The 26295-nt window shown below is 38.0% G+C and overlaps 2 protein-coding genes across 2 annotated transcripts in view; one reads left to right on the forward strand and one right to left on the reverse strand.

Annotated features, from left to right (window-relative positions):
• The window catches only part of ctnna1 (catenin (cadherin-associated protein), alpha 1), a 126193-nt gene that overhangs the window by 57142 nt on the left and 42756 nt on the right, over positions 1 to 26295 (forward strand). Inside the window, exons 8-9 of the mRNA XM_016440004.1 lie at positions 21465 to 21545; positions 21766 to 21918. Coding sequence (XP_016295490.1) covers positions 21465 to 21545; positions 21766 to 21918 — 234 coding nt within the window. The remainder of the gene's footprint in view (positions 1 to 21464; positions 21546 to 21765; positions 21919 to 26295) is intronic.
• Positions 14686 to 17572, reverse strand: lrrtm2 (leucine rich repeat transmembrane neuronal 2). Its single transcript, XM_016440005.1, has 2 exons — positions 16974 to 17572; positions 14686 to 16391 (listed from the first exon to the last, which is right to left on the reverse strand). Exons 1-2 carry the CDS (start codon positions 16975 to 16977, stop codon positions 14767 to 14769), a joined length of 1629 nt encoding a protein of 542 aa, XP_016295491.1. The 5' UTR covers positions 16978 to 17572; the 3' UTR covers positions 14686 to 14766.

A 26295-nucleotide genomic window follows, 5' to 3' on the forward strand; every position in this document is an offset into this window, starting at 1 on the left:
TTTCTTTATTAAAGAGCAATACTAAATATGCAAGAGATAATAAGATAGATCTCTTAAAATAAACAACTAATTTCTTTTCTTTTTAGAAAAATTAACATTTTTATTGCTGAAATTGCATGCATTAATAACCGTGAAAACTGAACCCATTTAATGTATTTAATTGCCAAATTGCATTCAAAATGCAAATACAAAATATATAAATAAAAAAATAAAATAAATAAAAATACAAAAATCAATTTCACATTACTTTAAAAAAGGTAAACAGTCCAAACTAAAACTAAGGCATAAATCTAAATAATAATAATCCAAATAATAATAATACCTAAACATTGCATTTATGTCGTGCAACGGAACTTTCAAGTTTCAGCCTAACTAAAGCTCAAGCATGACATAAGCCTTTACTGTCTTCTTGGAAGGCTTTGTGGCTTTTGTGAGAGGCAAAAATCAGTGGACAGGAAGGTAGCTTGGAAAAAGAACGAGACCATACACAATTTTTAAACACATTTTTCTGCAATATGAAATTAGTTATTTGGAGAATAAACCCTTTTAAATGTCTCTATACGTACTGGTGTGTGTGTAAAACTTGTTTTTGATATCCTTCATATTCTGTGTGCGGGTCAGTTCACAGCAGTGATAGAAATTAATCTGTTCCAATAAGTTTAAATTGATTTTTTACATTTTATGGTCATTTTTACCTTTATAAAGCCTTTTTTTTTTTCTAAAATGTGCATCATCTTTTGAGTCAAATTCTTACATTTAATCAGTCAATTAGAATAAAAGACATTTGGGGGGTTGCCAAACAAATGATATCAGTATTAAAATTCATCTTTGCAATGCAGAGGAAACACAGAAGCTGCATGGGATAATTTCCCACACAGAGGGACATGAATGCATTTAACCTGCCGTTACAAATGCATAATATTTTGTTATTTTAAACATAAAACATTGAATACTGATATTTAAAATTATTTAAAAAACGAAAAGATACGTTAAATGTGAAATTAAAACCGCCAGTAGGTGGCAGCAAGTCACTGTTAAGAAGTGAGTCATTGCGATTGAACCGAATCATTTAAACGGGTGATTCATTCAGGAAAGAAACGCTGTCATGTTGCACAGAGACACAAAACAGCGCTGTGGCTGTGTTTGGAATTTTTTTGTTTGCAAAATAAAGCAAAACCAGGCAATATAGTGTCTAAAACGTGAGTCTCATAATATTACCTTCTTGTTTATTGAACTGTTGAATAAAATCACATTTGTAATCATGCTGATTTTAGAGGTGAAAACTGGCACTCTTCGTGTGATATTGACTAACTTTCTTTCTGTGGTATTTTTTTTTTTGCACAATGGCGTTTAGTCTTTCACAAAACATAGCTAACGTAGGGACATTATAACTAGCCACCATATTGATTTACGGTCTTAAATATGTCCAGCACTTTTTTTTTTTAAAGGCTGGTCCCTGTTTTTATACAGTTTATGGTCTGGTCCTGCGTTTATCGGGTTGTGCGTCAGTAATAATGGTCCATGGGGAAACACGGCGTTCCGTGTGTAGTTACAGTAAATGGACTAAACGAAGCCGATGATTTTTTGTATTCGAGTTACTCGAGGTATTCGAGGAATCGTTTCAGCCCTACTGTTAAGTATTCTTTGATCAGGGTGGTTGAAAGTAACTTTATATTAATTTAAAGTGTGTTGCAACTCTGTTACAGTTTTCTGTTTAGGTTCTGTTTAATTGCATGATCAGTTTGACAAATAATGCATCAGTGCTTTCTGAAGTAGTGGTGCTATTTGTTATGCGTGTTGTGAATTTGGCAATTTGAAGGCACATAACTAAACAAATGTTCTCTTGTGGCCCATCAAACTAATAGTGGGTGTCTGCATATGCAGTGTTTTTGGTAGTCAGTGTCATCCTAATAGCTCACTTTGTCCTCCAAAATGTTTTTAATCCAGTTTTCCTATTGGGTATATAAACTGATTTTCCATCTGGCAAATTTTGTTGTACGTTCACACTGGTCATAATTTGCCTTTTGCTCAGTAAGTGCATGTCACTGTCGCAGTTGCCTTTCTTGTCAGATGTACTTTTCCAGACACTTAATCATAGGCCTTATTTGAAAGTTACAAATCACTCTTATTTTTTCCCTTGTTGAGGGCAAGACATGCCGGCTAGGCTGCAAGGTGTATGTGTTCAGTGAATTGGTATTAGGGCTGGGCGATTTGGCCAAAAAAATTCACACATTTTTTCATACAAGTCAATATCGATAATTATCACAATAAGTTTCAAATCTTTCTTTATTTCTTTCAAGTTTAAAGGCAGATTTTTACTCCTAAGTGAAGGTTGTAGAAACCAGACTGTTAATTGTGGTTTTAAACAACGCTTTATGGCCAGAACATGGCAAACACTTCATGCGTTTGAATTATTCTTTACACTTCCAGTCATTTTTCCTTAACAAAATAAATATCTTAATAGAAAAATTAATTTATTAGTTTCTGCATGTTCTAATGAGTGATATTGTTTCAAATCATGAAACAGGTTTGTGTTGCCTGACTTTAATGACGCGTCTCTTCAGCACAGTTTGCAGTTGACAGTAGTAGTAGCTCGAGTTAGAATGCAGATGTAAATTTGTTCATTATCAAAAACAGTAACATCCTTGAAAATTGTAACAACCTAATTTTTGTATTGTTTGAATTTTATTAAAATTAACCATTGGTCTTTCATACATTTAGATCATGATAACCACTGTTAAATCCACACATATAGCACCTCAATACCATGGTAAAAATGTAACTATAAGGTTTCTAGATATTTGAATGAAAAACAGTAGTCTAAATACATTTAGTATAAATGCAAAAACGATATAGCTTAATCACAAAAATGCTGTAATTATATTCCATTACTCCTTTAATGCATTTAATACATGTCTACATTAATAATATAATGCAATTCAATATTAATATCCCACAATACTATGGTGCAGTTAGCGGATAAATGGTCTGTGTGGCGCTGTGCTGCTTTTGGCACATAAACATTAAATCGAACATTTATCGAACTCTTATCGTTTTATCAAGGAAAATTATATCATGATAATTATTGTCGTTTTATCGCCCTGCCCTAATTGGTATGTACTGAATGTATTTGAGCCATCATTGGGAACAGGGCCACCCACATCTCCACCTGTCCATGATTCTGACCTTGCCAAGACATTATTCCACCCTAAGAAGAGGGAAGTTATTTTACTTTTATAGAGCTCAATAAATAGAATAAAATAGGACTATATTTGTTAAAAATAAAAATGCAAAATATAAACTGACTTCATTAACTTTATTTTAGTAAGCATTCTATGGTGATGTGCAGCGCCCAGTGTAGACTATCTCAAGCTGTCATGACATTGGCCACTTCCAGGTTGTAGACACTGTAATTCAAACAATGGGTTGAAGGAACAAAGATATTTAAATTCATAAAGGATGTTCCCTTTGTCCTTTCCAAATGAAGATTAAATGCCTCCTGCTTAAGGGTGATTGCGTGTTAACATGACTGTGACCTTGAGCTGCTTATTTTCTCTGCAGATTGAAAAAAAAGTGCACACATTTTCTTTTAGTCCTTCAAATGCACTGTGATTTGTACATTTAAATGACAGTAAAAATCCAAATTATGTATTCTAGCCCAGCAATGCTTAAGGAAAGAGAGCGAAAAGAGGTACTTTAAATGCAAGCGAGTGTGTTTAATGCATTGTCTCTTTCTGGAGAAACAGGATGAATCATTGAGTGCTCCTCAAACACAAAGTATAGTTGCTTTAGAAATATTTGAAATGGTTTTCTGCTCCGCTAGGGACTGCAGTTGCAGTTCACTGTTTAAAGCTACATTTAAACCAACATTTAGACTTTTAATCTAAGAGAGGTGATCCTGGGAATTTGCATTACAAACTTCCTGAAATGTCTTGTAATTGCATTTAATAAATATCCAGAGGAACCGAATAAGTTGTTTTCCTGCTGATAAATAAGGTTAGGCCAAGATTAATTGCCTCTGAACCCCCGAAAACAAATATTTAAATTAGTTTGACCCAAACACAAATGGTGCTGCATGCTTTCAGAAACCACCAAGCCCCATGAACCAGGGTGATTTATCTTTTAGTTTAAATGCTTGGCTTTATATTGCACCCATTTTTAATGACTTGTTTTGTAAGTACTTTCACACCTAATATCTTATGTATAATTTTTTTTATATCATAATTGATGTTTTTTTTTTTTTTTTTTTTAAAGATATAACATTCACAGGGGATACAGTCATAGCAATAAAATACACACACCCAGAATGAAGCAGCTCACAAAAAAGAGAAAAGATCTATCCAAATGCTTGTTTGTTTTTCTGCTGTTCATTTTACCAAATTTTGCAGTGTTAGACAAAGCTGTTTATGAGGTGCACAGACCGCAAGCCTTTGAATGGTTCAGAAACAGAAATCAATGGCTTGCTCAAGCTTCAAAAGCTAGCATGGATCTTTCAGTTTAGTTTTGATCTAGTGAGCATTTGTTAGAACAAGACAACTGTATTTTTTTTGCTGGAAAACTGTTAGGGAAGCGTCTCAGCTCTTTTCCTTTCAAATATACCATAGAATGGAAATATTTGATATTTTTCCAAGGACAGAATGATTCAGACTAGTGGCTATTAAATATTGCTGTCATGGATAATGGCATTTGCCCACATTCACTTTGGTGATGTAGCATTTCTGACTCTAAACTGGGTTGGCCTCAGAAGAGGCTTAGGATTTTGCCGTTGTGACTGTCAAGGGCATCATTGACCTCATAGGTAACATAGAAAAACACATTTTCTCCTGATATATTGTCAAGATCTGAAGAGAAATGGTTATTTAATGGTCCCACTGGTTTGATTCCTGTCACACTGGCTCTTTTACAGTCTTCAAGATTGCAATGTTTCTCAGAGTGCTGCTACATGTCCATTTAGCTCATGTGTTATATAGACACATGCTTAAGCTCTTGTTGTTCTCAGCATCCACATAAAAAATCTTGTAAGCTGCTTGTTTTATGAGACATTTAAAGCTGTTGACTTTGTAGGATTGTTTTGCGAATGGCAGATTAAAAGTTAATAGCCTGTGCTGGTCCTTGTGTGTCTTGAATACGTCACAAACGTATTGTGATGTGTGGCTCGTTTTCAAGGGCGACCATTTTATACTGGGTTCAGCACAAGGTCTGGGTTATTAACAGAGTTTTTCAGTATCTTTGAATGGGTCTTTCTGAAATGAGCTTTGAAATTAACACAGTGCTAGCTATTGTTGTATGGTTAGTGCATGCTAAATTAGCAATTTCTTTTGTTGTTTAAAATTATCACCGAAAATAGATTATTGCATTATTGGTGAATTGCTTGAGATACTGCTCCTTTGGTGTATGGTTCCTTTAATCTATGGAGAGATGTTAGGCTTTAGGTATGTAGTGTCTTTTTTTTCTTTTGGCCAGAATGGACTCAAAGGAGCAGTCATAGCATGAATATTAATGAATCAAAAATTGAAAGGGCAGGAGGTGAACATTTTAAGAAATTAGATTTCTCCTTGCACAGCAGAACTTTCTCTCTGTAAGATTTAATAATGATTGAAGCATTAAGTCATGCTCATGTCTTCTCTCATCATCTGGGATATACTGAAAACTCTTGCAAAGGTGCCACTGTGTCAAAGATATGCTCTGCTAGTTTGACACATGGGCTTGTATTCAAAGTGGCCAAGGATCATTCCCCTGATAATTAGGGCACGTGAACGGTTGCATAAATTTGTGTTGAACATTCTTAATAAATCAAAAGATCTTGTCACCTTTTGCTGGTGACACCGCTTTTTCATTTTTATAGATCATCAGAGCAGACAGTGCGAAGGACGAGAAAAGATCCCCACTGTGAACAAGAGCATTGGTATTCAAACCCTCGAGGTTCAATAACCCACATTGGAATCGGCCTCATGGCAGACTTCAACCTAAAGTTGACAGTATGAAGACAGATAGCATGCCATGTTTATTAACCGCTCTGTACGATTTGCCAACAGCGACTGGATGCCACAACTGATTGCTCTGTGAAGACAGATGAACGCTGCAAAGCTTGACATGCCCCATTCTCTGCCCCTCAGTCCTGAGCCGAGGCTTAGTAACTACATGTTGTCCAGTTTTGCAGACCTCTCTAGAATACTGAGGAATGGCTATCATTAGGGCTGTGCAATTGCTGTACATCATGCTGTACATTCAAATTACATCATCAGCTATGAATCGCCTGCGATTTTGAACGCGATTTTGTGTAGCTTGTCAGTGATCTACGGCTCTGTGTAGTAAATGCCGCTCCATCTGAAAGCATGTGCTGGAGATTTACTACTAATCACCAGAAGCGGCTTTACTGACGAGATTCGCATGAAAATCGCATTCGATTTTTTGCCCAGCCCTAGCTATCATGCACCTTCTTTGGTGCACGTTGTGTTTGAAATGAAAAGGTCACCCTCTTATACATAATGTATCGAGTCGTTTCTAGTGACATGTCACTGTTGGAAAAGTCAAGTTTCTAAATAAACTGCAGTGCTGTAAATTTATTCAATTGAATCAAAAGGGGAAATTAACAAGGTTTTTTTTTAATGATAGCTGTCATTAGTAATGTTAATTTTTACTTTTTTAAAACTTTTTACTTTTTTTTTGTCTTTTGATAAAAATCCTTTCAATTTTGTCATATTCATAAAGTAAAATCACTTTTACTCTAAAATGGCATGTAATTTTAGTCGACAGAACTACATTTTAAAAATGTTTACATTTAGTCAAGATGAAAGTCTTCAAAATATTCAAGCATTTTATATTAACTTAAACTTGACATTTATTATGATTTGATTATTTGAATCAATAATACTCATCTCAGTTTACTTTAAAACCATTATTGGCATTGTTTATATTTAATAAACAATGCCAATAATTTGTGCTATTTCCTCGCCATTTTAATTGTTTAATTCAAAATCTAATTTCGAATTTCAAAATCTGCTAATTTTTCTCGTCTTCATTAAAGTTGATTGTATTTTTTGTCAACAAAATAAATACTGATTAATTGTGCAAATGGACCTTTTTATGCATGTGATTTTTTTCATTTAAAGATATTGATGTACTTATGTTACACTTAGAATTGCTTCTCAAAATCCTACACTGTGAACTATTTATGATGACTGAATAAGAAACTAGTTTGGCTGGACTCGAGACAGGGTTTTGGCAGTTCCCTCCACTTGTATATCTCCAGGGAGGAGCAACTTTAAAATGTGGAAAGCAGTAAATGTTACAGAGGTATTTGCTGACGAGATTCCAGATCGATGTGTCCTCCCTGGTAAGCGTTTTCAAGATTAATTGGAAGCTCATATTAAATGTTTCAAGCATATGCAGCTCTTGAGACCTTGAAGCCTGTAGGTTGTTGAGTTTCCCAGTAGCATTTTTCTTGTGCCTGCAAATGGTTGCTTTATTGCTTCTGGCCTGGTTGAAAAGGCTTGTTTTTGAGCGAATAGACATGGAGTGGTACTGGAAGAAATGGGCTATAGTCATAGCATCTGGCTGGTCTTAACTTAAGATCTCAATGTAATTTGCCCTTCGATATATCTGATTGCTTTTCAAGAGCATCTCTTCAAGAGGTTCGAGGCAGTAATTGGATTTACTTAAATTGTGCACATGGTCTCTTGACTGTATTCAGCGAGTCAATGATGAGTGCGGTGCAGATGTTTCACCTGTGGCACCGAGAAATAATGGGCAATTGTGATGGAATCCAGATAGAAGTAATTATAGCACGCTTGCATCATATTTGATTATGAAGATCTTGTGGGTGGCGGTGGGAGCCCTTCCATGTGCCGCATCAGTGTGCTGTTTTCAGCTTGACTGTTTCTGATGGCATGGTATTGCAGGCTAGAAAATGCTTCTCTATTCGATTGTGTAACTGCTTTTGTTACTAAGCCTTGTAGCATGAAGGTCACCTCTATTGACAAGTCAAAGACCAGGTATGTCAGTGTTATTAGGGTCCTTTTCTTAACCTGCTGCTGTGGATTAGCTCTGACTCATTGCATTAGCTCAGTGTGCACGTTGCTATCTGGTATTACTTTCCTCTGATGCTTAGATGTGTAAGACATTCTCGTGAATAGGGCTGCATAAAGTTACTTCTAGTCAGAACAAGCATAATGAATGTCTCTGTTCGTCACACTCTAGATGGTAATGAACACGAATTCGGTTTGGCTGAACATTGTTTCCTTGGCAACCATGTGCGAGATAAATAGAGCATTTTGTCATTTAAATCCTGCGTCTCCACATCTACTGTAGTGACATAGTGTAGGTCATCATCATTAACAATGTAGAAATCAAATGTGATGGCTGGTTCTTTTTTCTTTCTGGTGCTTTTATGTACATTTAAATGCTCTTTAAACTCAAGCCTATAGTTATCTTTTGTGCATCTGTTGCCATGCATTGCATCATTGCATTATTATAAACTAAAGCTCTAAAATGAACATTTAAAAGTCATTCATTACTAATACACACATTCCTAGATCTTTTAGCTATCATTTAGTTTTTTTTTTTCAAACCAAGAAATCGGCTAATATAACATCACAGCATGATTACATGTATGACTAGATGTGCAAAAAAATTGTGTCAGCTAAAAAAACTATTCATGGGACTTCATCCGTATTTATCTTTGTGCATTTGCAGCATAGAGGTTGTGCGCTTGACATGCGCAGCTAGTAATTAGCACTACAACATTTGGTATCATCTTAACATCCAAGGGCAGAAGTACTTCAGCTGAATCTAACGAAAAAATGCTTTTATTTTTCGGTAGCTGGTTCATTGAGCTGCATTGCGCCTCTTGCTATCATTTCCTTTTTGTTGACCGCTTTGATCAGGGAGTGGATGAGGGATGACTATCCTTGGTGGCTAATGGAGCTTCGGCCCTTTGGTTTAATATAGTTCATTTTGAGAGACTTGTTTTGAAGAGACGTGTCCATTCATCCTTTGGGATCCCTGAGAGCCCTGAGCTCTAAGGAAATGATGCAGAGAGAAAAAGAAGACCCTTTTTCGTAGACTTGAAAACAGAGGGAGCAAATTAACGTTTGGAGCGACTGCTATGGTACAATAAGAAATCCTCTAAAAGCATTAGTCCATTTTCATCTGGTCTCGGAGTTGCCATTTCTTTTGTATGTGTTCGGTGTCTTCCTGCAGGGTTTAAATTAGCCTTCGTAATTGGGAACATGGCGTACAGTTCAAGCGCAAAGTTGGGACTCACAATGTCCTCTCACTTTCCTATGTTCATCTTAGTGTACTTAAATTGAGTTAAATCATTTCAGTTATCATTTCTTCAGACGAGGACAGACCTCTGCCATGTAGGGCCGCAACCAAATTAAAAGTGACCTTTGGAGTTAATAGCTTCATTTCCCAGTGAGTGAAAAGCCTTAGAAAGCTGCTGCATCTGAAGCCTCTGTAGTCACAAAGCCTTTTCTCTTACACACTCTGTCTGGCCAAGAAATGGCTGTCCTCTATAAATTATGTTCAGCTTCAGCCATCCTGCCCCCCACCCCCGACTCCCCAACAACTTTCCTTTTTCTCCATAGAAAATGCCTATAGGCACAACATCGGTGGACCAGTGGTCAACAGCTACCCGGAGGGAGTCGACCAATCGCTTCTCTTTAGCTTACGCCTGCAGTAAAATCATTAAAATCAATTCTGTTGTCTGGATTACAAGACCTTGAGATTTACAAAAGATATAAAATCTTTCAACTTTGAGGCAGCAATCACAGATGACACACGAAATATTGTTGTTCAAGTGTCTGGATGGATGAATGTATTCTTTATAGAAAAAACATTAAAAATGGCTACATAAAAGCTGATATTCACTGTGCCTGATGTATTGGACTCCCAAGGTTAGGCATACAGTAACAGTCGGGATATTATTTGTTTTTGGTCCCCTTCATTCTGCACTGGAAATTGGTTTTCTTCCAGCTTGCCCTGCAGTACTTGTTCAGTGCACAGTATATAACACCGTTGGGTAGCTGCTGTGGCATATGCTTGCTGCCGCCCTCACACTTTTGAAACCTCCAGAGGCTGCAGCTGCAGTGTTATTGAGTAAATCACTGGTTTCTCTCTAGGCTGTATAATATAGCTATATTTTATTTATTTAATTTGGGTTATTTGATATTTATATTTTAGATTTTTTTTTTTATATATATATACTTTAAAAAAAAAAAAAAAATTTTTGCCGCTTCAGTATGGGCACAATTCTTCCTCTTCCTGGCCAAAGCTCAGTTTTTACAGAATTATTTTCTCAGAATAATACAGTTTTGGATGAAAATCAGTAATGTGGGTTCAGAGTGACTAACTTGCCTTTTCATTTAAAATTTTTTTGAAGAGTATTTCTAGAGCGTCTGAGACCTCAGTAATTTCCCACTGGTGGTGTCATGCATCAGCACCATTTTACATTCTCTGCTCACCAAAAAAACCTCAGAGAATATATGTATATATGCTGCACTTCACTTGAGAGAAGTAATGGTCACATGTAGGGCTGTCAAAATGGCTGAAAAACTAAATTCAAATTTTTTACTTAAATATCAATATTCAAATTATATTCGAATTTAAAAGGCATAATTTCAGGTAGGGGGAAAAAAAGCTTTTGGCTTCTCTCCTGAGGCCACAAGAGGGTGCATCAAGCAAAATATTATGCACATTTCTTCAAAGCATAATAAAATAACACGACTATCTTTGAAAAAAGTGCATAATGTTTAAAATAATGTTTATAAACCTTATATAATTTATAAGTTGCTTAAACAATTAGAAACAAAACGTCATCATGCATGTATGTATAGTTTAATACAAAGGACCGAAAACCAATCACAAAGAATAATTTTTTAATTTAAAAACATGAGATGCAGTGGGATGGAGAAAACTGCCATAAAGTCTTGAGACATGTATTTTAAAAGTTGAACTTACATTAATTTTACATAGCTCTCTAAACATGCGGCTCTCTTGTGCGAGACGCGAGTGCAACGGTGATCGATGTCCCTCTAGAAAATGCGATAAATATGCGTTCTGTGTGAACGGCTTGGTTTCGGTTTTGACGTAAACAACATCTGAACAACGTAGCAGCGCCGCATCTAGTGGGTTCAACTGGATAGACTAACAAAAGCATTAAAATGCAATGACACTTACATCATCGTCGCATTTTGTGCGCTACTGATAATACTGCCTGACGCACACCTAAAATTCGAATGCAACGTTTTTGCATTCGAATGTGGATTTTTATTTCAAATTTGACGAATATTCGAAATTGGATATTTATTTATTTTTTGACAGCCCTAGTCACATGTAATTCTCCTACAAAACTTTTGTGCTGGTTTTCTGCCACCGTCCACCAACCTACCACTATTTAAATCATATTTAAATCAAGAACCAGTTGACTAGATAATCATTTTCAACCAATGTCAATCATTTTGTATTTATAATAGCATTTTTAAGCTGATTTGAACACTATTCTGCTGTAGGCTAGAGTTGAATCTTGGTCATGCTGTTGCGTTTGATGCCAGTCATTCAGGCCGGTTGATATCTCGGTTTAAGAAGGGCAGGTGAGTGCCGGGTTATGATAATGTTAATGATATCAGAAGCCATTTACTTCAGAAGGGCACCTTGTCTGAAGCCCAGACCAAATACCCTGAGTGCAGCATCCTTAAAAGCCTTTCAGCCATCTCTGTATTCAGCATGTTTGATACATGATAGAGTTTCTACAATCCTTTGTGTAGAAGATATTTAAAAGGAAGGCAAGTATACAGGCAAGTAAGATCTTGGGTACCTAAAGAGCATATTAGACCAAAACGTTTATAAATTGTAACATTTTTATTTAAAAAATATACGTCTTAAGGGAAAAAAAAGATATTTTCAGTTGGCCACATCTTTACCCACTATACAGATATGAAATAGTACATACTACAATACAAAAGGAAAACGCGGGGCTTTGGGGAGAGGAGGCTGAGAAGCATTCATTTTTGCACAAAGAAGTTTTTGGGTTGGCCAGAATGAGCAGCAGGACTTCAGCGTATAGCAAGATAACCCCCCCCCTTTTTAAACTTAAAAAAAAGTTTACAGGAGTGCAAATGGGTTCATGTTCAGTGTTTTTTTGTGATTGGTTATAAGCTGATCATTTACACAGATTACAGTATTTGTCACTATTTCATTAGGAAGTCGTTCTTCCCCAACTTATGTCTAAACTATCAGATCAGGATGTGAGGCTTGTCTGTTTTTTTTTTTGGGATGGTTGGTGATGTTCATGTTTTCTTTAATGCAAGGTGTTTTTGAGGAATGCAGAAAGCAAAGGTCAGCTTCACTAAATCCAAAACAAAGCAACACCATTGGTGGAGGTTCTTGGCTCAGTAAATGTTAGCTGTAGTTTTCCTCATTCAGTCCAACAGCATTTAAAAAATGCATTTTGTAATGTTATTTCTCAGCTACTCCTCTGGCTGGATGGAATAGATCAGCTACACAGACCTACATTCCTTTTCTATTTGTCTTTACCAACATAAAATTGTGTTTTGCAGGGTTGGAGTTAAAGGGGTCATATGATGCTTTTTTAAAGATCATTATTTTGTGTATTTGGTGTAACAGAATAGCAGCTGTTCCTCACTCATGGTATTTTACAGCACCCTCTAGAGGACAAATTTAATAAGTCTATTCAGGCATGCTTAATTTCAGTATTGGATAATTACCCACGTTTTTTCTACTGTCATTATGTAGGTGACCAAACAATGGGTTTTGATATAGATGCCAATTTCTCAGATTTTGAGCTGTCCACCAAAAACCTCTGCCTGGATATGACTACATGTTTCTTTATTTTTAGCCTTTTTTTCTTAAGCTATATAGCTTGATGACCTTTTTTTTTTTTTTTTTTTTCAAAATATGCAATAAGCCTCATTGCGGCGCAACTAGGGTGGAGTTCAGAGCTTTCCAGCTCTTGCCCAGGGTGTTGTCAGTCACTGTTTTGTCATGCAGTTCTTTTTTCCTCTAATGGCTTCTGTACCCTGATTTAGCCTCAGTCGGTGGCTCCTAAAATGCTCATTGACTTCAATTAGATGCTAACCAGTGTTTGTGTTCCCTGTACCCCCTTGTGCATCCCTGCCCCCAACTCCTGATTGCAACACAAAGAGCTTCTGCAGTAGCGGCTTCTTTAGTTTGATTCTAATGTCTGTCCTCTCAGTGCTGCATACAAATGTCTCCTGACCCAGCCTCTCGCCGTCTTCTGCATGCTCTCCTGAGAGCTGCGCTACAATTTACTTCAGCTTTTCTCTCTGTTTCTGTTTCTTTAGTGTCCTTGGTATGAACCTCTGGATATTTCTTGCACAGACGAAAAAGGCCTTCTTTGTCTTTATGGGCTAAAAGGAGCAAGGCTATGAAGTAATAACTCTCTTGTCTTTTTTTCCTTTTAAGTACTGCTTTTGTACTGGCTAAGGAGGTTGAAACTTGCAGGGCAGAGGTTTTGGGTGATAGAATATTAGATAAATTTTCCCTGAGCTTAATTGACTCAATGTTGAAGCTGTCAGGTGTGATTATGCTCTATGCTGTGTTTGAACAGTGCAGCAAACGTATGCCTGTATTTTTAGGAGGCAATTGTCAGTGTCCTCTGCATGCCTTCTTTTTCTAGCTCTTCCCCTCTCCCTAGGAATGTGTTCTCGCTGGTGTTTGCTTCACAACATTCTTTGATGGTCTCTACCATTAATTAATGATGCAGTGATCTAAGCAGCATTGTTCTATCACAGTGAGGATGTCAATGTTTGGAGCCATCTTATGTAAGAATATATGCACAATGATAATTGAGGGATTGCCTCTGTTTAACATTTTAGTACATTTCTGCTGAAGTCGTAATAGAGGGAGCTTGTTCGGACATTTTGATAGAACCAGTGCAGGGCCATATTGGACCTTAACCTTTTCACACAAAGTGCTAGGCTTTAAGATTTCAAGGAAGAAGACAGAGTTTATTGAATTTAACCAAATGCAAAAACGGGAAGGCAGTTAAGTGTTCTCATTAGTTTAAATTTAAGACTCTATCAAAGTGAAACGATCATTTCTGACACATAAGGTAGCCAAATAATGTGAGTGGGTTGAATTCCCTGTTCAAATTTCATTATGTGGCTCAATTTGTAACACTACTTTTTTCAATTTAGAGCATGTTTAAAAAATATGCTTTTTGCCCATGTTTTTTTTTGTTTTTTTTCTCTCCCCAAAAGTGAATGTGTGAGTGAGATCTATAGTGTTGCTAACGTGCACCAAAAGTTTTTTGTTTTTTTTTTTCTTTTAAATTTGCACTGCTCAGCATATGTAACACTATTTTTCCATGGAATAAAATTTCACCATTTATCAGAAGATATGTCATTTTATAAATGGTTTTCTGGAGCTCAGGGTTCCAGGCGGTTTGGCTATAGATTTCTCATTTCCTCTGTGCTGCAGAATACATAATACACAAACTGGTGATGCTGTGACACATCCAACCTTCCTCTGCTGAGATTGATTGCCACAGCTAGATATGAACCTTTGCATTTGTATTACAAAAATAAACTTGATTTCTCTATATTTCCTCTTTCCTAATTTATCCCAGTCATCTCAAGTTTTCATAGATTTCCAAAGCTAACAATTTCAAAGAAATATTCTTCATACAAACTGAAAAGGGGGGGAAAAAAGTCCAAAAGCAAACCCTGTTTCTTTTGAAATGGACAAATGGTTAAATCCAGAAACTGTAGGAATAAATAGAGTTTATACTTCACACTCTTTGTAAGGCAGTTGCTGACATTTGCACTGCCCATAGCCATTGATGATCACAAGTGCACCCTCCTCATGACTGGGCTCGTACTCGTTATAGGGCACCTGTGTGGCCAGGTCCGCCATTGGCTGTCTCTGCTGGGTCCTCATCTGTCGCCGATTTTGAATGGCCGAGCAATGGCGGATCCGCCTCAGAGTGGGAGGGCAGCATTTTCGTGATATGTACACTACAAAAATGATGAGAAAGAAGGAAAACAACAGAGCCATGGTGCCAATGATGACCCTCTGGGTCAGCACTGTGTTGTCCATCGCAGAGTAGTCCTCTGTAATGTCTGCCCCCTCCACTGTCATGGTAGTAGCGAGGGCAGTGCGTGGGGGTTGTGTGGTGGTGGTAGTAGTAGTGACAATCGTAAAGCTCCCAAAATCCTCTGCATAGAAGTCTTGCGTAGGGGTCTGCATATTTCCGAACAGGGAGCTTGTGATCTCGGGGAGCATGGCCTCTGTGCTGGTACTGGTCAGTATGACTGGGGCTGAGAAATTTTGGCAAAATTGGAATCCGTAAACGGCATCCAGTATTTCCTCACCCTGTGCGTACTCAGGACTGTGGCAGAGGATAGAATGCTCCCATCGACCCTTAAAGGTGCTCAGCCAAGTGGCTAAATTGCAGATTCGTTTGGTACATTCCCAAAGGTTGCTCGAAAGCCCAATCACATTTAGGGACTTCCACATATCCATGGTTTGCGTATCGAGGCTGGTCAGTTTGTTGTTATCCAGCATCAGGATCTTGAGGTTGGGCAAAGTCTCAAACACGTCGGGGGTGAGTACACGTATCTCATTCCCAGTGAGGTCCAGTTTCTCCAGAGTTGTCCATTTCCATTCCATGGTGCATGTTAAATTGTTTATCTTGTTCCACTGAAGATAAAGGAACTGGAGGGTGACCAGACGAGGGAAGTGTGCCAAGTTAATCTTGGTCAAGTGATTGTGTTCCAAATGGAGCTCCCGCAGCTTAATTAACCCGGCGAAGCCGTTCCGGGCCAGGCTACGGAGCCGGTTGTTGCTCAAGCCAAGGTATTCCAGGCTCCGGCAGTCCCAGAAGGCCCGCACAGGCGTTGTGCGCAGTGAGTTTGACCGCAGGTGTAGGATCTGGAGTTTCCGGAGCCCATGAAAGAGCTCAGGCTCCAGAGCTGTCATCTGGTTGAAGGAGAGATCCAAGATCTGCAGGTTGATGAGGTGGATGAAGGTTGTGTTTGGCAGCTTGGTGATGCGGTTTGAGCTCAGGTTAAGGTCCTTGAGCTTGTACAGCCCCTGGAAGGCATCCTCATGCACGGTGGTTATTTGGTTGTGGTCCAGGTGAAGCCAAGTGAGCTGGGTGAAGCCAAAGAACTGGTCTGAGCTGAGCTCGCTGATGCTGTTGTGTCTGAGCGAAAGTCCAAGGGCCCCTTTATCCACACTGTCTGGGGGCGCCAGGAGCCCCTGCGTGTCGCAGTAAAACTGCAGGTCCTCACATCGGCATTTCTGGGGGCAGGTTGTGCATGACACAGGAGGGAGGCACAGTAGCATGCTGATCACGCAAAGTGCCGCTGGTGCTTGTCCCACCAATGGCCACCTTGAATGGAAACCTGGGTGGGTTTAAAGATAAGAAAATAAACTGGGGGGGGAGGGAAATCTAATCTCTGCAGTACACAGAAACATTTTTTTTCCCCCATTATCATTGAAATGGCATTATCATGGCGCTCTCTCTGTATTTGTCAACATAGTCAATGCAATCTGCTAGTTGATCCAAGAATTTTAAGAATGTTTAAGGGGAATGTTCAATGACTTGCGCTGATAGTTATGCTTAAGTAATTTTAATGCATAAATTATCTATCCATATGTTTGAACTGTAGTATTAGCATTTTATTCACAGGTTTCATTACATTTTTTTCCTATAATGCAGTTTATCATTCAATTTTTTCCCATGCCAGTTTGCCGTAAATTTTTTTGTTGTCATTTTTATAAAGTGGCTAGTAAGTTATATTTTTCCCCCTTTTCCTGCTGCAAATTACTGCTTGTTAAATATTATAAGTCTACTAAGTAAAAAAAGGAAAGCCGCTTTTTAAATATATAGATGTTTCTAGAGACCCTGCCAACCACTGTCCCCCCTCCTATTCACTACATTGCCTATTCAGGTCCAGACTCTGTGAATAAAAGAGCTAACTTACCCATTCTTTTGTGTACATCGGAGGCTGCATTCAACTGTCTTTTTCCGCAGACTTTTGGAGCAGCCAGATGGAAGAGAAATCCACAGAGAAAAAAACCTTTTGGGTAAATACAAAAGGAATCAAGCTCTTCAGAAATAAAGAAGTGCTGTGCCCCCCCAGTTGAACCAAATTCAGGAATTCCATGTCCTGGGATGCTGTTTTTTTTTCTCTTTTGTCCGGTCTGACCTTTTTTCAGTCCTGCTATTTAATTCCCAGATTAAGAAAAGACAAACATTATTTGCCTTCCAAGAATCCTTAAATTTGAAGTTGATTTGCATCCAAAGCAGCACCGCTGAGCAGATCCCTTCGTCCCTTAGCTGCCTTTTTCCTTTTCCACCGCAGTGATGTCAGCTCAATTGGTTAATTGAAGATCACGCATTCCTCTTTCATTGCTCGAGCTCCTTCATCCCTAACTTGTTGATGGCAGGCTGAGGCTGCACTTGCGACGCCAGTTCCATGTGGCTCTGCTGTGTTGTGTGGAGTTCTCGGCACCAAGGAAGGGGAGATGCAGTGAGGGGAAAGGCAGAGGAGAGGAGCTGAGATGTTATTCTGTGCTTTTGTTGCAGCCAGGGATGGAATGGTTCTCTGTAAAAAATCGAACCGTACGGTTCTCCACACACATTTCGGCACGCACTACCGCGGTTCAACTGAAATCTGACAACGCATCTGTAATATTGTTTGTTTTAAATAAAAACATGTAAAACAAACAGGGTTTGGCTAATGTATGTTTCTGTTGATGGATGTGCATTCTGGCTTCCCAGTACATTACAACAACAGCGATGGGGAAATAAAACAAACGTGGACAAACCATTCACTCTTGTTCAATGCGAGTGCCATATGCTGGAATGTGAGCAGTCATTCCGTCATCGTGCTGATAGCACGCGTGGCAAGACCTGAACAGCACACGTTGACATTTGTGTTTAAACTAAACCCATTTAAGCCTGGCCAGTTTAAACATTTAAGACTCGAGCTTGCACGCAGTGAGAAGATTTGTGCGTGCGCTCATCCGAAGCGCGTGAACCCGCGCCTCAGAGAGCTCGCAAATATTAAGCTCTCTCTGAAGTATTGTGTTTGAGTAGATAAATTCACACAAAAATTGTCAAAATGCCCGTCTTGGTGAGTATCCTAGCAGACATAGCCGGCTGAAAGTACTGTATCAGTGCAGTGGATCAGTGAATTCTCTTAAAGTGACAGCACTTTCTTAATATTAATCATACAGCAACAACAAGGAAATCACTCACTGGTCTTGAGCTTTTGTAACTTTAATAAAGATTAATCTTTAATTAACTAAACACTAATGTTAGACCTACCTAAAAAAAACTTGAAAATCACTGTTTATTTTATTTGTATCTTTACTCTATTGAATTTATTTGTGCTGTTGCTTTGTAGTTAGATTATTCTTATTTTCTTTATTTTTATTTGACAGTATAGTTTTTCCCTAAACATAGCACATACCGAACCATACCGAAACTGTGACTCTAAAACTGTGATACAAACTGAACTGTGAGTAAGTTGAACCGTTCCACCCCTAGTATGTATGTATATGTTTGTGATGAAGCTGGGTGATTTACTACTTTGTAGTAGTAAATTAAAATACATATTAGGTGATTTTGAATTATTTTGTTTGTGATTTTACTTTGATTACGTGTTGATGAATGAGTTTACAATATAATTCAGTTGGCACAGGAAGCTGATACTTCATTTGATATACGATGACTTGCAATCAGATTGTTCCTTCTGCTCCCTCTCCCTTTCGCTCGTTCAGGTTTTCAACACGAAACGCGTCACAAGCAAACCGCCGTCACAGAGACCTTTTATACTCCTGTCGATCTGCGGTGGTGGGGACAGAGTCTGAATGCTGGACTTAATAGAGCATTCACACTGCATAGCCCCACAGGAGATTTCACTAAACATAAGACGTGCACAATGTAGCTGTTGTCTGCATTTTTCTCTGCTCCTCTGTCTTTGGCTAATTTTTCTTCATGTGGGTTTGCTGAATGTATTGTAATGGAAATGAAAACGTTCCTTTTTTAATGAAATCAAGCCTGACATGTTGGATGACGGCCTATCATGCTTACTGGCTAAAAATGGATGAGAAAGAGTATGTATTAGCAGATCAGATTAGCAGGTGGTTGAAAACCACTATTTTGATTCCAAAATAACTTTTTTTTTAATGTCATTTTATTTTTATTAGTTTGTATTTAATATTTTAATAGTATGTATTTGTATATGTTTTTATATATCTCATATTACTTATTTATAAAAAACTTCAACTTTTTTGTTTGCTCACAGACTTAAAAAATCAAGACATTGCAAAGACATTTTCTGAATTCCCCTTTAAAACGATGCTGCTACCGCCATCAATGTACTGCTTTTGTAGCACATTCTCTGCTTTCAGTAAATTTCAGGACAATTATTGCTAGATGTCAAATCGCCTGCTGTGAAAAATTATTCCTGTTATGTGTAATTGTTGGTCTGTTGTAGTTGGACTCTTTGCATTACGTGACTTTTTTTTTTCCAGGATCTCATGGAATGAGTTGTATTTAGGACCTTGTCAAGTTAAAAAGTTGAACTTTTTTACAATGTCAGATTTCAGTCTTCTGTTTTTGAATGCGACGATAGGTATCTAAATGTAAACGTGACTCTAAACCAGCCCATTTATACAAATCTTTCTTTATTCAGATAAGCCACTGTCTAGTTAATTTTCCAAGTGTGTAGCTTGGCAAATCCCTATTTATTTATTTATTTATTTATATTGTTTCTCCTGTGCACACGGTGACTGTGGGTTGTGCTAAAATTGCTTTCGTGCCATTGTACCCACTGTGCTTAATTTGAACATCTGTGTTTCTTTTTTTGGGGTGGTCACTTTCTAAAATGACCTGGGCCATTTTGTGTGCGTATGATTTATTTGTCGTTTTTCTCCATAGGTCATACTACTTTTTTACAGATACTTTTCTCACTGGTGTGTAATCTGCCCTCAAGGGATGTCTCTGCTGAGGAGGAGTTTTAAAATCTTTTTTTCCTTCCACCAAACTGGGGAGATTTGTTCATGCTGAAAGCACAGCTCTACCTGACCATCATTAACTATATGTGTGAAAACACCACGTAAACTAGTGTGAGGAGTCAAATGACTGGCCAATTAAGTGGAGCTGCTCGAGGCAAAATCAATATTGAGTGATCCAAGTCATTTCGCCCTCCGGGGGAATATGCGATCATATAGGTAATATCCGTCGAGTTTTCTTAGTTGCGCTGTGGATGGATGTACCATTTGCGCTTATCTAGGTAATTTTTGTTCAATTCGATGAGCAACTGATCTGAAGGTTAGTGATTTAGAATTGACAGTCCCTCACCATTACACTGGAGAATCTACATTGCTCTGAAGTGCTTTCATCCAACTGGCACAAAATCAGTAGGGTATTAAGGCCGATGGCGTTCACTTGCCTCCTACCATGTACCACACAATGGGGTGAGGATGTAGGGGGGCCGAACTGCCAGTGCCACTGCCATATTTCATTGACTGTCACGCTTGTGCTGCTTGTGCCCCTGTGACGGCCTTCCCCCAGGCTTTTCCCTGTGTTGGAGATTTACCTACCCACCACTGCACATGAGCAATTTGTCTGGGGCATGTGAGTGAGATCCACTCTCCCAACACTAGCCAACCTGGCTTGAAGCGACGGACAAGTGGACGCCTTGTAAAGTGTGGAAATTGCTCAGATTTATCTCCGACATAAATTGCAATCATTGTGTTGGCTAACATGTGAACTCTGCTTGACCAGACTTAACTCCTCCTGCCTACCTTCCTCTGAACTTTGTGTATTGTTAAAAGCTGTCTGACCCATCACATAATGGTTTGTTTTTTAGATGTAAGTGCCTTACTTACATTTTAATCCTTGAAGGTTGGGGATGGAAGAATCAGACACCAGTTCAAAAGAATTTGTCGCATTTTAACTAATCTTTAAGTGTGCCTATGCCCTACATCCTTTTTTTTTTTTGTACTTTCACAACAGGAGAGCTATTTGTGCCATGAATTATTTCATGGACTGCTTAAGCCCAGCTCAAGAATGTGACAGACAAAAACTGTATTTTTGAGCTGAAAAATGTGTCGGTGAAAGAATGTGGGCGGGTGCCTCCTGACAGTACCACAAGTCACGTTAGTCATACGAAACAATAATCGCCAAAGGGGGGTAAAAGAACCTAAACCCCTACAAAGTTTTTAAGAATGAAATGAAATGTTTGCCACGGGGTTGTTACCATCTAAGTGACTCATGCTGTTTAACTTTTTTTCTTCCTCTGTAGAAAATGCATCTTATCCATCATATCTTACAAGTTTGTCTTGTCCTTTCAGTCCTCAGCTTTAACTCCCACCTGTCGTTTTTCTTTTTCCCTGCGAGCCTGACTATAAGAAGTTTAAATGAGCCTAAGTATATTTTCCTCTGTTTGTTTTTATCACAGGCTGGACATAAAGAGAAGAGCGATGCCCTGAACACTGCCATCGACAGGATGACTAAGAAGACCCGTGACCTGCGCAGACAGGTCCGTTCACCTTGAAGCAGTGCACAGAATCACATTTATTTTGATTATAGATGTCAACAAGAATACTTTACGTCCTTCTCCTTAATAATAAATCATGACTCCCTCTTTAAATGCATGTTATGTTTACATTACGTATTAAAAATGAATACACCAAACCCAGGTGCTCTGAGTGATCATACACTAGCTAAGGGTTTGTTTATTTGCGTATTCATAATTTCAGCTGCGGAAGGCTGTGATGGACCACGTGTCAGACTCTTTTCTGGAGACCAATGTTCCACTGCTGGTATTGATCGAGGCTGCCAAGAATGGTAATGAAAAGGAGGTGAAGGAATATGCCCAAGTTTTCCGTGAGCACGCCAACAAACTGATTGAGGTAGGCACCTGTTTTCTGCTCCATAAAGTGCCAATTACTGTCCCTCGTCTGTTGCAGATTTTAAATTCTGGAATTATTTCAAAACAAATGATGGAACATTATTTGTACTCCTCCAGACTAGCTATTCTTTTGTTTAACATGGCATCTCGAAGAGAGCACACATGACTTGAAGCAAACTGGTGATTGTAGGTTTGTTGTCTAAGACATTTTTTGTAGTGTTTTTTTTATATATATATATTTAATTCAGATAAGCCCTTTAGGGGTTTTGTTGTAGAAGTCTGTTGAAATGCACAGACCAGTCCTGATCCAAAATTGATTTTGTGCACTGTATCTACTTGCTTTTGTAGTAGTTGTGACTAACATGAAACAAAATGTGAGTTGTTTTGACATACTAAATTAAATGAAGAGATGAGTCAGGATAGACAGCCTAACTGATTATGGTGGTGGACCACTGAGTGCATCTAATTTGTTTTTTTTTTAACTTTCATATTTTAGGATGCTGTGCTTGAAATGGGGTGGTTTAAGAGACTTTTCTTCTCTGAGAGGGTTTTGGTATGCTGACAGCATGCTTGAACGTGCTGCAGAGAAGTTGCATCTCTAAATTCATCCCCATCAAAGCATCGCTTGTGTAACAAATTCGCCGCCTTCAACAGATTTCAAGACAATTACTGTCAGACTTCAAATCCATTGCTGTGAGCAATGTTCCCATTCTTATGCATAATCTGTATTTTGTGAGAACTATAATAGTTCTGTGCAATTGAAGTTTTTAAATATTTTGCCTTATTTGTTAGGTCATTAGATATTTGTAGGATGTCTGTCAGTTCCCCTATTGAAGAGCCACGCCCTTCAACATGAGCCTGAAACATGCTAATTATACTAGATACTACATGAGAATAATATATAAAATTATATACTTTTAATTAGTGATTTGTGATTTACAAATCACTAATTAAAAGTGCCTTATGCCACCCACAAAACAGAAAAAATAGAAGCTGTCACTTCCACAAGTAGTTAGTACACACTTGGAGGGAGAAACTTTCCATTCTGATTCCAACATTCAAGATTATGTAAAAACGGAATCAATTTTAATCGATAGTCAGCACCATCACTATTTATGTGTGAATGCAGCTGAAGTCTCTCTGTCATGACTGCTTGATTCAAGTCAGCGTGTCACAGCCCTTTTATCTTTTATGCTTCATATTTTTTTGTGAAGTGTCAGACAGGAGTCAAAGTTATACTTTATAGTGCGGTACAAATGCAGTAAGGCTGCTGGGTTTACAATGCCGCAGCCAGGGAATAACTGCATTTGTATGGGCAGTCACAACTGTGAATCACATTTTAAGCTCAGCCAAAGAGTGAAACTCCTGAGCCCAAGGTTAAGTGTTGCTTCGGTGGGGAAATGCGAAACAGCTGGATTTCCAGTGTCTTATTGATGGACTTCACAAGAAATCTGCATTGTCGTGTCTGTTTGCGGCGACCGTATTCATGACCGATAAATAAGAAGTCTCTTGTGGTGTTTTATTTTCCAGATAGATGTTTTTCATGCCGAATCACTGGGGGTTTTATATCTCATGCTCGCATTGGCAGGGCCAGTGACAACTGACAGAAATGTTAGCTATCCTCATTAGTTTTTCAAATCTGTTCATCTTAGTCCCTGTGGTAATACGTCATCCACCGACATTTCAGACTGACCTCTCCCCAAAGGTGGCAGGCCCGGCCCTTGTGTGACACCCTGCGTACAGGGGAAGACTGGTGAAGGAAATCAAAGTGAAGGGAAAAGGAGGGGTAATGAGTAAAAGCCTCAGAGTCTCACTGGGGGCTAAAGATAGTCAAAGCACAACACATCTCCAAAAAGTCACATCCCTCTGCCTCTTTCCTCCCTTCCTCCTCTCTCTCACACGTTTTTCATTGCCTTGATTTGACACCAGCCAGTGGTCGCACCATATGGATTCCAAACTTAATCCAAACATGGATTACATGAACAAAGCATGGGCTCATTTTTATAATTGCATTTGAGGGGCAAAAAGATTTAAGAAGATTTACAAAAGATTGTGGTTTGTGTACTTCCCTCACTTGTGCCGAGGCAAGGTCTGTGTTTGTCCTTGAATATGTTAAATGCAAGCGGCTACATATTCATATTTTTTTTAATTGTTGATGTGTGATAGTATAATCGCACATCTTTGACTGCACAGGTAGGAACTTTTTTGGTTGGGGTCCACCTCGGTCCGATCGCGTTCCGGGGGGGGTCCCCCTCGGTCCGTTTGCTGCAGGGCCCGGTACAACTGCACCAGTTGCACCCCCCTAAGGATGGCCCTGGGTACTACCCTAAGGAAAGCCAAATTTTGAGCAAATAGATCTCTATTAATTCATGTGCATCCATGCCCTCATTTTCTTCTTAGTATGGCAGTGACGCACAAAGGAAATGGGTTATAGTTTATAAAACTAGAAAATGTAATGTGTAAGTGAGCAAAATATTCCCGTGCGCATGTGAATAGCAAAAGTCTGTATCTACTGTATGTATGCAAGAAAATCAATGAAAAACCCCTGAGAAAATAAAAATATTTACAGATGACTGTGCTATATACCAAATATAAAGCTGAAAATAATGCTGTATGAACCATTTATGTTAAATATGGTCTGAGAATCTACGAGTCTGGAAAAGTATGATCATATCAGAATGATTTCTGAAGGATCATGTGACATTGAAGAATGGAGTAATGGCTGATGAAAATTCAGCTTTGCATCACAGGAATAAATTATATTTTAAAGCATATTAAAATAGAAAACAGTTTTTAAATTGTGATGTTTCACAATATTACCATTTTTTTTCTGTATTTTTGAACAAAGAAATGCAGCCTTGACGCGCATAAGAGACGACTTTGAAAAACATTAAAAATCTTACTCATCCCAAACTTTTGAACGGCAGTGTATATTAGTGTTGTGCGATATGCTCCGTAGTCGTATCGTCCTATCATCAGCCTGTGAGATCGCCGAAACACAATATTATCATGCTAATTTATTTATTTATTCACTATTTCTTTCATAGCCGGAGAGTGGTCCAACTCCAGCAGCGTAATGTCAGTGTAATCCATTAACTAAATATATCAAATATTTTTAATATGACTGAATTTGTATTTAACATAATTTATTAGAAACATTGTAAGTTACTAATTATAATGATTACATTTCCTCAGTTATTCAAGCAGCAGCTACAGAAAACGAGCAAAAAACACCATCACTGACTTTAGTCTAGCGTGAGTTTATGCACTTATAAAAAAACACTCCCGTTATAATCAGTGAAGCTATCTGCACTGTATGTTGAATAAATCTCTTAAGCCCCATTCATACTAGCAGCGACTTTTAACTTCTTCATTTGCATAAAGTTGAAGGATTCTGAACTTTGTCGCGTCGCTGGACACGCCCCATCCGGTCGCCAACGGCCGCTGTCACTCGTGTCGCTGGAAATCGCCAGCTCTCCATTGAAATGAATGGGATTGTGTCGCTTTGCTGTTGCTTGTCGCTTTTTAGTGTGAACAGGGCTTTATACTTACATCACACGTACATCTGCACTTTGTTGTTTATTTATTTAGTCATTTAGCAGACGCTTTTATCCAAAGCGACTTACAAATGAGGACTACAGAAGCAATCAATTGTAGTATTCAAACAACTAAAAACAGATCCAAAACTAAAAGCTAAAACTTTATAAATACTACTTATACACATTTTAAAAATAAAGAAATTAAATAAAAATGACAAATGCATACAACAAAATTTCAAAACACAATCCCATTGAAATGAATGGGATTGTGTCGCTTTGCTGTTGCTTGTCGCTTTTTAGTGTGAACAGGGCTTTATACTTACATCACACGTACATCTGCACTTTGTTGTTTATTTATTTAGTCATTTAGCAGACGCTTTTATCCAAAGCGACTTACAAATGAGGACTACAGAATAAACTCTGAAGGAAAGTGGCCTGGAAGGGCCAAGTTTGCCCACCCCTGATTTGTAATTGTAGTATTAAAACAACTAAAAACAGATCCAAATCTAAAAGCTAAAACTTTATAAATACTACCTATACACATTTTAAAAATAAAGAGATTAAATAAAAATGACAAATGCATACAACAAAATTTCAAAACTTAGCATTTAAATGAAAAACAAAAAAATAAAGCTAAATACAATTCAAAATATTAAAGAACAAAAGGTATGAGTATAATAATGATTCTAACATAACACTAAATTTAAATTAAAAAACTGTAAATGTAAAAAACAAAATTTACATAACACTAAGCCAAACACCAAAAAAAACAACGTACAAACAACGTACATGTTGTTTGTACGTTTGTACACACACACACACACATATATATATATATA

Source organism: Sinocyclocheilus anshuiensis, unplaced genomic scaffold, assembly GCF_001515605.1.
Source record: "Sinocyclocheilus anshuiensis isolate Anshui unplaced genomic scaffold, SAMN03320099.WGS_v1.1 scaffold103, whole genome shotgun sequence".
NCBI lineage: Eukaryota > Metazoa > Chordata > Actinopteri > Cypriniformes > Cyprinidae > Sinocyclocheilus > Sinocyclocheilus anshuiensis.